Consider the following 11,913-nt stretch of genomic DNA (forward strand, 5'->3'; position numbering starts at 1 on the left):
ATTTGTTATTTTGTGACCCCATTTATATGGGTTCACCCTCATGTTTAGGTTTTTGATGAATTAATGCAAGAAAATTAGCCTTCTTCTTCTTCCTCCTCCTCTCCTCTTTTCTTCTTCTTCCCCTCTTCTTCTCCTCTTTCACGCTGCCTTCCGTCCCTTACATCCGTCCTGCATCAACTCCCCTCCGTTAGATATCTATCTGAACCAATTCTATTAAGAAAGATTTTATCCAATCTGATCTGGAATGAGGATGGATGCGGATAATAATAAGACCTACTATATCCAGCCTGCTTCGAAACAAATTCAAAGAGAATATGGATAAAGTTCGATCCAAACGAATTGAATACTTGTGTGATAAATTTTTTTGCATTGACTTACTATTTTTATAAATAATATAATTAGCAACTCTAAGTTGGATTTTTTTTTAAGAAATTTTGAGAAAAAAATAGTGCTAAAATTATCCCATCAGCTATTTTTTATGCGACTGCAAACCGAATCGAAATAAAATATTTTTTTGATGGGTGCAATCCGTTGGACGTAGATCCAATTTTTCATTACTCGACCCGTTGAGATCCCTAGCTGCTTGACCTTCCTCGTAATTCTTTCCTGATTCTTGACCGCCAATCTGCCTCTTTTACCGACCTCTCGCCTTCCCCGTTATTCTTTCTAGATTCTTGAGTCCTTGACCGCCAATCTGCCTCTTTTGCCTACCTCCAAATTTACGGAAATAAAGATACAAGCGAGGGGAAGGGCTCTCTCTCTCTTTCCGGTTTTTCTTTTGCGGCTTTCTCCGACGACGGCCGCCGCCGACGCGGGGACGCCAGGGGAAGCGAGAGCGAGACAGAGAGCATAGATGGGGGCGTCGGAGACGAGGTTTATCCAGGAGCTTGTCCTCTACGCCGCGAGCGCCGCCCTTAGCTGCCTCGTCCTCTTCGCCGGCCTCCGCCAGCTCGACCCAAACCGCGCCGCCTCCAAGAAGGCCCTCGAACAGAAAAAGGAGATCGCCAAGCGCCTCGGCCGCCCCATGATCCAGACGAATCAATATGAGGTGCGCTACCGTCCGCTTTTTGGATACATCTGCCGCTTAGTTTTTGCTCTTTCATATCTCGTGCTGCGAATATTGGTTCTGTTGATGATCGATTAGGATTTCTCATTTTCTCTTGTTGGCGTTAGAATTCGTGATGGAAAGGACACCTATCTTGTTCCAAAATTGAAAACCCTTGTTCTTGCATTGGATTTTGCCTTGTTGATCTTGAGAAGTTCGAAGTTGTGATGATTTAGGGCTTCATGTTTTTTTTTTGTTATTTCTTTCTTTCTGAAGAAGCTCTGGTAGGTAGTTTAAAGTTCAAGTTCCTGTTTTAGGATTCTACAACAACGGGTACCGTAACTTGATGGACAAAATCGCATCTTTGGCTTTACTCTATTCGTGACATTTGCTTAACTAGATGAGACAAGTCCATCGAAGATGCTATACTTTATAAAAAGGGACAGTCTTGATAGGTTTTATCGCTCTTTTTATTTTGTTGGGTCACTAAAGCTGGTGCAATAAATATATGATCAATGAGCTTGGCACTTGTTGCTGGATGTATGTGTTGGAATATCCTTTAGGTTATGGCAAAACTTTAGTTATTATCCTATAGGACTTGACTTAATTTGCTTTGCATCTGCTAACTTTCTTTGTTGTATGTCAATTATGTTCTTATTCATCAAGCTAAAGGTACTCCCTGTATTTTGGTCTTTCTCAAGTCATGCTACACCTCTCATATGAACAAGAATATTTTATGGAGAAGAGGGAGATTATTTAAAGAACCAAAAAAAGGAAGGCAAAGGCTTCTTTTGTTTTGAGTAGAAAAAGAAAAATGCAATTCTGGGGATTGATTGGTGTCTCTTGAAGAAATATGAGAGCTGGTTTGTTGTTTTATTTTCTATTTTTTTATTCTTTTGTAGGACTGAGTTGGTTAGGAATTTTCTATTTGGCAGATCTGCTGTTTGATAGAACATGCTATTGGCATGTTAGACATGTAGTGGGAACATATTCTGTAAAGGGAAAAAATTCTATGCACAGGTTTTTGTGAAATGAGGTCAATGATTGAAAAGGTGTTAAAACAAGAGTTCATCATAGTCATAATTAGTTAGGAATTTTTTTAATTAAGTCCCTTGATTATAATAAGGCTATTTTAAGTGTTGCAATAGGAATAAGATTTAGACAATTATAAGTTTGTCTAATAATTTGTTTTTTTTTACCTTTTATGAAGATGTTACAGAGTATTTCTTAAGTGTAGAATTGAGAGAAACATCTAATTCTAAGACAACTCTCTCTCATCAGATTGCACTGTAAACTAGTAAAAAGATCAGCTGACTTTTCTGTGTTTGCTAAAATATGCCCCTTTATTCTTGATGACTTTTACAAGCGACCCTAGCTTGATTACTTCCCTTGCACTAGTCACAGAAAATCTATGCTTTGCAATACGATACCAGTTCTTTCAAATATATTTTTTGCAGCACCCGCACTCTTATCTAAGCAGTGGTAATGTAGGATGCTCATATTAACATGCAGAGAGGAGTCTGCCTCTTTGCATTATTGCATTGATTACATAATAATCTTTTTCCTCAATTGCCGTAACCATAACTATAGTCATCTAGTCTTGTCCCATCTATTTAGTTTCAGCTTTGTGGATCCTGATCCGCCAAGAATTCCTATTAGGGACCTGTTGATGGTATTTCAGGACGGGATCCTTAACATTCATTAATATCAAATTTGCGTCTATTTCATAGTTTGACATGTTTTTTATGATTGTTTGTCAACATCATGCCAATTTTCGAGCTTTCTTCTCATCTAGTCTTAGGGCCATTGTTAGCATTTGTTCTTTTTTCCCTCCCTTTACGTACAATTTAAAAGTGCCATCTCTTCATTGCTTTGCATCTAAGTTTTCTTCCTTCATTTGTCTTGCAAGAAATTTCTGTTCTCCATCAGAGGCAGAAGTAGACTTCCCTGTTGCCTCTATTGAATTAATGACAATGATTAACCATTACAAGGCATGCTTTGTTAGAGAGTTAACTAACAGGAGTGCATAGCTTATTGAGAGATTATTTTTGTCATTGGAATGTGGACTGTGGTGCTAGTCTTCATGATTTTACAGTAGGATATCAAACATGCTTCCTTCATGGTGGTCTGAAGCCACTGAAACTGATATTTTCAATATGAAACTGTTGTTGCTATATAATGAAACGGTGCCTTTAGGTCGATCACTTCTGCCAGGCCTGTTCGTTGATTGTTGAGCTTTGCAAGCCTTGGCATTGGTCATTCCATAATCTGTTATATGCTGAATAAAATGCCTTAAAGGAATGTTTCAATAACTTGTCCGACACTATCAATTATACTTAGATCGTGATTTATATCTAAATTTTCAATTTATCTTGAACTTGTTGATATTGATAGAATATCCAGATGAAAGTAGATTTCTTAAACTAGTGTGAATTTGTCATCTATGTGTTCTTATATTTTGTATTGTAAATTGTAATGCAGGATGTAATTGCCTGTGATGTTATAAATCCTGAACATATTGATGTGGAGTTTGAGTCTATTGGAGGCCTAGAAAATATTAAGGAAGCATTATTTGAATTGGTCATCCTTCCTCTACGACGACCTGATTTATTTACCCATGGAAAGCTTCTTAGTCCGCAAAAGGGAGTTTTGTTGTATGGGCCACCAGGTACTGGAAAGACAATGCTTGCAAAGGCTATAGCCAAAGAGTCTGGAGCTGTTTTTATCAATGTGAGGATATCTAATCTGATGAGTAAATGGTTTGGTGATGCTCAGAAACTTGGTAAGTCTGAATCCTATATGTAATGATTGACTGGTTATATAAAATATTGAACTTTTGATACAAAAGATAGTTGGCATTAGTTGGTCCATAATTTGTCAATATGTTGATAAGTTCTTCAGTATATGAACTGATTCACTTGATGCATCTCATGATTTGTGGTCCAAATACAGAAGTAAATTGTCACATCTTGCACCTATGCTGCTGATGCCATATTATTTGTATGCATACTCATTTTTCCATTTTTCTAATGAAAGTGTAAAGCTTCATCAAAGTTCCAATGGCCTAAAATCATCATTATCTTGTATATGTTGTCTTTATATCAAATATTTGTTTTTCCTTAATGGTACTGTCTACACCTCAACTGTTGAACTATGGTTAGAAAATTAACTGATTTTAGGAATGACATAAAAAAGTTGACTTGTCATGTGTTTTCTTCCTAGTAATGCGTTCTCTCCTTCTAATAAACAGAAGAAGGGAAAAAGCATGGATTTGTGCACACATGAGGATCTTTATTCAAAATTAGAGACATTGTGCCAGCATGCCTTGCCATTTTTGGGGTATCATTGTGCTTACCAGGATGGTTTGATAGCTTGTCCATGCATTTTTGGGCCATATACTAAAGAAAGTATTGTGGGACGTGAAAATTTGATAATACTGCTGATTATTAAGCTTACTTCATATGCTGTTACAGCCTAGTTGCCAGAATCTTCAGCATAGGATGAAGCATCTCATTTCGAATTTCACTTGCTGTTATACCGTTATGGTATGGGTGACAATATTGTGATCCGAAAAATATTTCAGATCAGTTTTTTTTTAAGAGAAAAAAAAATGAATTTTGTTTCAGACATTCATAACAATATGTGGGGTCAAATCCATGATCCAGGGTGAAACTTTTCACTCTTTCAAGGTGATTCTTAATGCCTCAGTTGATGGAAATTTACCTAAAAGATAAAATAACATGCAAGGGGAGAGAAAGATGCAAAAAGAAGGAACCAAAGTTCTCTCATTCATTATCCATATTCCATCTCCTGAGTTATGGCTTTGTTGTTCCATTTTGTCACTCAAACCTTAAGAAACCAATGCTCAATTTTAACCATTGATCAACTAAAATTTTTCAAACCTGAAACCAAAATATTTAGTAAGAAAAATAGTAGAAGACATTTTTGTCTTAATCCTGTTTTAGTCCTCTTAGGCCTTCATAATTAAGTTGAAATGTCACTTTTTTTTTTTTTGCATCAAACACATTCAAAAGATATATCTCATGGAAGAATCCTAAACATCATATATCTTTTTCTTGAACAGAACTCATATTCATATTTTTCAATTTATGGCCTGGAATATATATGGCTGTATTTAGTTTCAATACTAGATCAAAATTGAATTTAGATTCTAAACTTTAGGACTCAAACCCTATGCTTCATCATACACCCATTTCTACCTTGTCAATCAAGCATCTTCTATTGCTTACATTTTTTTTGACTAATGTATTCATAGTGTAATTATACATTGTTATTTATGATATCATTAATTGGAAGCATGGTCTTAAAATTATAGAGTGTTTCACTTTGCTGTATGGTCTGTGCCCCTTCCCTGTCCACCCCAATACACTTTCCAAATTCGGGCTCTTAAGGGCTATAATATTGTATGCGACAAATCCTTAGTATCTGGAAATGATAATAGTATTTTTTAGATAAACAGAAATCATGTAGATATAATTACTTGTCAAAATTATGTATTTTTATGCTTACATTATGATTAGACTTTAGAATTTAAAGTGAAATTCTCAAACGCAATATTATCTAATAACCAGGCTTTGGAATTAGTTTTCTGAAAAATTTAATGTTCATTTATGTTGAAACATAAGGAAAATCTCTCTGTGAGATCTATAAGAAGCTGCAGTTTGCTTCTTTTTCTTCCTCTATGGTCCTTTTTGTGCTTATTATTTCTCCAACTTTGACTGCTGATATATATACATCAAGATCTGTCAAGCGCCAAATGATAGGCACCTAACAGGATTGTCATGTAGTCATTTGGCCAAATTGTAGAATCAAGAGAAGCCTTTGAAACGAGACAAAAGATCTGGGGAAGGCTTACTTCATAATTTTGGCATTTTGGACTTTTTGATTGAATATTTTGGGAACATTTACTATGCTGATTCAGTTGGTTATGCTCAGGTGGATTGATATCAAAAACCTAAATATTTTGCTTACACATAAATTTTGGTTCCCTTCTATCATTGAGGAAGATTCCCTTAAACTTATTGGTAATAGTTGTATTTAAGTTGGTTAATGAAGAATTCAAAGTTTCACATGTAATAAGACATTATAATAGGTAGGCTTTAAGTATAACGGATATCTGAAGGTTATCTATTTAGCAGTTATCTTTAATTAAGAAACCTTAGAAAAAACAGAATCACGGTGCATAACCAAAAAGAGGCATGGCAACTTCACAATTTGTTAAGTGTTTTTTCTGCTGAGAGCTTCTGATATAGATGCAACTTATTGTCTTAAGTTTGGCATAGTACTGTTTTGTCATTATGTTGGTTGGCCTTCTGAACTGGAGCAACGATTGGTTGACATGTGTGACACTATCTTCTTGGATTGCCTGATTGATGGTCTTTTTAAGCTGGTGTATATGATGTGGAGACATAATTTCTTACAAGTTTTTTATATGCCTGCAGTTTTGTGAATGTAGAAGCAAAAAAATTGATGTGCTTCTTTGTAGGAACTTTTGTACTCATTTTATTGAACATCATAATTAATTTTTCTCGATAATTGTAACTCAATGGTATTTCACTGGAATTTCTGCAGTGGCTGCTGTATTCTCTCTGGCTTATAAGCTCCAACCTGCTATTATTTTTGTTGATGAAGTTGATAGTTTCTTGGGACAGCGGCGCACAACAGATCATGAAGCCTTAACTAACATGAAAACTGAGTTTATGTCTTTGTGGGATGGTTTCACCACAGACCGTAAGTATTTAAATAACGGATCCTATATTTTTCAAATTTTTCACTTCTTTATCTTATTATTTCACAAACTTTTACAGAATTTACTGTCAAATGATATTGGCGTTCAGTTATTAATGTTGTACCAGACTCTGGGGAACTTTCTACATTTTTACATCTTGATTCCTCTTGGTTTCTTTCTTAAAATGACCTGGGGCATTATAATGGATTTAAGAGGGTGAATTCTAGCATGAGTTCATGCATAGATGTTATACCTTGTTGCATAAATTAATGCTAAGTAGGCATGACTGTATTGTTAACCAATAGATAAATGGTTGAACTAAAGCATGCTTCTTGAAAAAGAGATTTTAAGATGGCCATTTTCACATTCTCATGTCAAGGGCTATCATGATTCAAGAAAATATCTGAGAGTTATGCTGCACGCTGGACTTTTAAACTCACCATTAACTACTTATGCATCGAAGTCATGGAACAAGGTTAGCATGTCTTGTTATAATTCATATGTAAATTACACCCACTTGATATTCATGGTTTGTTATATCATTCTATTGGGACACAAGTCAAATTATGCCAAGGCTCTCTTGAGAATTTGCTTTAAATCTGGAGGAAATCCTACATGTGCGTAGAACACATTCATAAGCAAGTAAACGCTAATGTGACGGTCACTTTAGTGATGTTTAAGAGGTTCGCAGCTGGAATAAATCAAGCTTGGAGTTCTACTGCTTTATAGGAGGAATAAAGAAATCAAATGGAAAATACAGAGGTAGTCATTCATGTACATGTCTTTCGTATTCTTCTTGTTATCACTTCTATGTTTCTCTTATCATCTTTTCATCTCAAGTCCTTTCTCATGGCCAACAAACATGTCTGCCATTAGCCACTAGGTCTTCTAACCTCGCACCAGCATGCTCTTTTTTAAGCCATACCATCCTTCAATTTGACAATATCTAACACATATTACATGTAAGTTGGAAATATATTGTTAGCTGAGGTTGGGTTGAGTGGTTGAGTTTCTCATTAGGTGAAGTTGAGATAGAGTTGGAAAGTGTAGTGGTTTTATTATGTTTTACCTAAATCCAAACCGACTCACCCAGTTTGTACTCATTGTCTCTGATTCAACGGCATTATTGGCCAAAGCCAACCATTTCTTTAAAGATTTAAGACATTGATCTTAATTTTGCAACCGATGTCTTGGTGTAAAAATGATGCTTGTAAAGTAACCAAGTCTCTCTTTTAGGCCTTCTTTTATTTATTGAGAAGAGCAAGGGAGAAGGTCCAGCTGTATTAAATTAGCCAGGTACAGAAATTGGGGATTGCCTCCAAAGGCTCGAACTTGGAACAACTTTCAACCAGAGGAATGGTGTGAGCACAGGGGCATTGGCCAGTTCATGCTTGAGGTTGATAATTTAATCTCTTCCGTTTGTCATTTAATTATTCTAGTACCTAGAATATTTGTAAAGGAATTTATCAAACTATGTGAGAGGCATTGTTACATTTGTTAATAGCTGGCGGAGATTAAAATGTTGTATCTCTTTAAATTGTGTTATCATGCACTATTTGGTAAAGTGTCTGCATTGTATACGCTAAAACTTCACTTGAGTATCTTTTGATAAATCTTTACTAGATAAATATGTTTTGTTTTTGCTGATGTTCTAGTATTATTTATCTTTAGTTTGGTTGACAAAAAGACTCATGTGCAATTTGGTAAAGAATTTGTTTATTTTATGTTTAGGTAAAATAGTTGAGAATCTCTCCTATGATTTTTCAGGACAATTGTGCTCTGCCTGGTAATATTCATTAAATTTCCTGTGCATGCATACCTCATCAACATGGTGTTGCAAAATGAATGACACTATGATGAATACTTTGAAGTTTTTTTTTAGAAAAAAAGTTGTGGTAATATTTTGATGTGATTGCTTGTAGTTTAAGGAGAGATGGGCCCTATTCCCTGGGTTTACTCAAATGATAGGCTAGGTCCTGGATAGCTTATTTGTCCAAGATACCCCTTGATATTTGTTTATTTTCTGATGTAATTGTGTACTTTCTAGCTCAACTGTTTACTGCAGTGTTTTGTATATCGTTTCCATGTAAGTGTTCATTACAATATGATCCTGAGCTAGAAAGAAGAGTGGATCTCTAGGAAGGTTTGTGTCCACTTTTGCCCTTTGGACACTGCCCTCCACCTATTGGATGGTTGTATCAATGTATTAGGTAATGCCACAGAAGCATATGTTCGATGTGAATGCAGACAGAGTAACCCATTTGAGGATTTAAGATGTGCTTTTAAGCTGTCTCATATTAGAGGATTGAGGTAAAGACCCACTTGTAGGCTTGAATCAGATGTTTCCAGAAGTGTGGATGCGAACATGAATCATCAGTTAAGTGGGTCATGATGCTTCCTGTCCAGTATCTGCAAGATCATGAAATGTCGTATCATGCAAGCAAGCATACAGTTTCTGAACTTCTTGACATAGTTTATTTTTGGTGGATACACTTATTTGAATAACTTCATGAGTATCTTGGAGAATTCCAGTGTCCAGATGGTTGAATTCATAATATATGAAGGCAGCTTGTCATAAATTTTACAGCAAACTGAAAAAACTAATTGTTGAATAAAGAAGAATAGGAGAGTGGCGCAACATTAAATATGGGAACTCTTCTGTCTCTGCTCTTAAAAATCTCAAAATCCAAATCGCATGACTATTATGTTCCTTCTATATAATTCTCATAATCTTGAGCAGACCATCATAGACGTCCTAAAAAAAGCTAAAGATCAAAAGAAAAGGTGAATAAGATTTTAGTCTCTGCATAAATGTCTCATGTAATGCCATGATATTACATACCACAAAGAAAAGAAACCCGTATTCTTTTTCTCTCTCTTGTTCTTTCTTCTTATTTCAGTTTAAATTTGTTGAATGTTTGGACCCATCATAATTTCCCAAATGGTTCTGGAATGGGTTATGTTTTTTTTTTCAAAAGTTTATTTTTGTGTTATTGCAGAAAATGCACGTGTGATGGTTCTTGCTGCTACAAACCGCCCATCAGAACTAGATGAGGCAATACTTAGGCGTTTCACCCAGGCCTTTGAAATTGGTATGCCTGATCAGAGTGAGAGAGCAAAAATATTGAAGGTTATCTTAAAGGGTGAAAGGGCTGAAGACATTGATTATGAATACATTGCCAGCCTCTGTGATGGTTTCACTGGTTCTGATATACTGGAAGTCTGCAAGCAAGCAGCCTACTTCCCTGTTAGGGACTTGCTACAAGATGAAAAGAAGGGAAAGCAGCCGAATGTAAGGATGTATTTTAATTTGGCAATTAGCATTTCTACCCAGATATTCTGTATGACAAGAGTCCAAAAATCAGGGTTGCTTTTTCCATTTTGATTACTTGTCTGACTGTTCAAAAATTGTGAATATCTTAAAATTAAATATTATTTTGATAATTTGCAATGATTAAATAATGAAGTTTGGTTTGACAAAACAACTAAAAAAATACACATATCCACACACCCAGGCACATGGGTGCACACAAGCACTCATACATATATGCATACATGGAGGTTATCAGGCCTTTTCTTTGGCAAGAATATCAAGCCATCTACTTTGGTGTGTTCGGTTTCGGTTGTCTATAGAAACTGCTCATCAGCTCTTATCCTTTAATTTTTTTTCTTTTGGCCAACTGTGTTGTATACTTCTAATAAATGATTCCACGAATGCATTTTCTGTTGCATGTTTCAGGGACCAAGGGCATTGACACAGTCAGACCTGTTGAATGCATTAGCTGCATCTAGAAAGGCAAAACGAGCAACAAGTGAATACAGATTCAGCTTGCAGTCACCCCCATGGTCTAGGCACAGAGAGCAAGACGATGATCAGGTCCAGAATGCCATCTTGGAGATTTCTAAAGTTGTGTCTCATATTGTCAACAGCCAATCAGAAGCCCAGGACCCTTAGTTCTGTTTTTTAAACCATTCTGAAGGTTTTTTTGACTGTCATGCCTTCACTTTTTAGAATCATAACATGTGGATATTGCACTCTCAGGAATTATAGTCTTGGATTCAAATTGGCTTCGAAGCAGCTGACTCACCTGCCTTTGGAGACAACATCTTATGGGTTGAGAATTATCACGTTTTGAAGGTGTGCCGGTCCTAAATGTTTCTACCGAAATGCTGTTTTATTGTTTATCCTTTTGGTTACTTCCATGATCAATGCACTAAATCTGGATGACTATTTTGTCTTTAGTTTGTTTTGATGGATCTACAAATATCCTATGGTAGTAATAGATGTCCCATGGCTGTAAGAGAAGGGATAACATACAAATAACAGGAGGATTTTAGGTAGGAGGGAAATTATTTTAAAAACTTTCACATTATTTTGCATAATCTATTTTCCTTATCTGTGTTTAGAGAAGGGTATCCATCTGTTCATTTACAATGGATGTTGTATGAACTGTGGACTTTGTATGGGAAGCTATTAATGCTCTCCAAATTAATTTGATGTGTCTCAACAAAGCATGCTATTGATAAAAGCTCGTAAGGGCATGCCTGGAAGAGTGGATGTTTTTGAATTGGCACTAGTAGGTTGTTACTTAGTCAAAATCTGTTGGTAGCATTTGTGTAAGTCTTGAAATGTTAGGATGATACTTTCAATCATTGGTTTCTCATGGATCTGCCGAAGTCTTCTATATTGGTATGGTGGAAGTTATAAAATTTAGAATTACATCAGCTAACTTTCTTGTCTGACACTCCATCTTGGTTGACTTATATGGTTATGATAAGAGGTAAAAATGGAAGTTCAAAGTTGAAGGGAGTTAAATTTTCCCTTGCAGGAGCTTCCAACTAGATCGTCCTTTGCTGATGTCATTCGGACATTAAAGAAAGCATGTACTTTCTACGGGTAATTCATGTTCACCTTAGCAATTTGATGCCTTGGCTTGTGATGACCAGCTTTGAATCCCTACTTCTGGAAGTCCCAATACACCGAGTCAGCCTGAGGCATCCACCAAAGAATAATGCTGTTTTGATCCATCCATCACAAGAATGCTTGTTCATCCCATTAATCGTATACAAAAAAATAATAATAATAATAATCTAATGTTAACTTGCCTCATTATATGGG

At 35.8% G+C, this 11,913-nt stretch overlaps 1 protein-coding gene across 2 annotated transcripts; it reads left to right on the top strand.

The window, feature by feature from the left end:
• The first annotated feature begins 608 nt into the window (after positions 1 to 608).
• LOC103707726 (ATPase family AAA domain-containing protein 1-like) lies at positions 609 to 11,323 on the top strand. 2 transcript variants are annotated; one of them, XM_008792333.2, is made up of 6 exons: positions 609 to 1,048; positions 3,527 to 3,827; positions 6,638 to 6,796; positions 9,794 to 10,086; positions 10,534 to 10,748; positions 10,837 to 11,323. In XM_008792333.2, coding segments are annotated over exons 1-6 (1,164 nt in total). In that variant the 5' UTR covers positions 609 to 853; the 3' UTR covers positions 10,838 to 11,323. The 2 variants fall into 2 exon arrangements, with proteins under 2 accessions (XP_008790555.1, XP_008790557.1); XM_008792335.2 differs by having other exon boundaries at positions 610 to 1,048; positions 10,534 to 10,671.
• The last annotated feature ends 590 nt before the right edge of the window (positions 11,324 to 11,913 follow it).

Source organism: Phoenix dactylifera, chromosome 5 (genome assembly GCF_009389715.1).
Source record: "Phoenix dactylifera cultivar Barhee BC4 chromosome 5, palm_55x_up_171113_PBpolish2nd_filt_p, whole genome shotgun sequence".
NCBI classification, from domain to species: domain Eukaryota; kingdom Viridiplantae; phylum Streptophyta; class Magnoliopsida; order Arecales; family Arecaceae; genus Phoenix; species Phoenix dactylifera.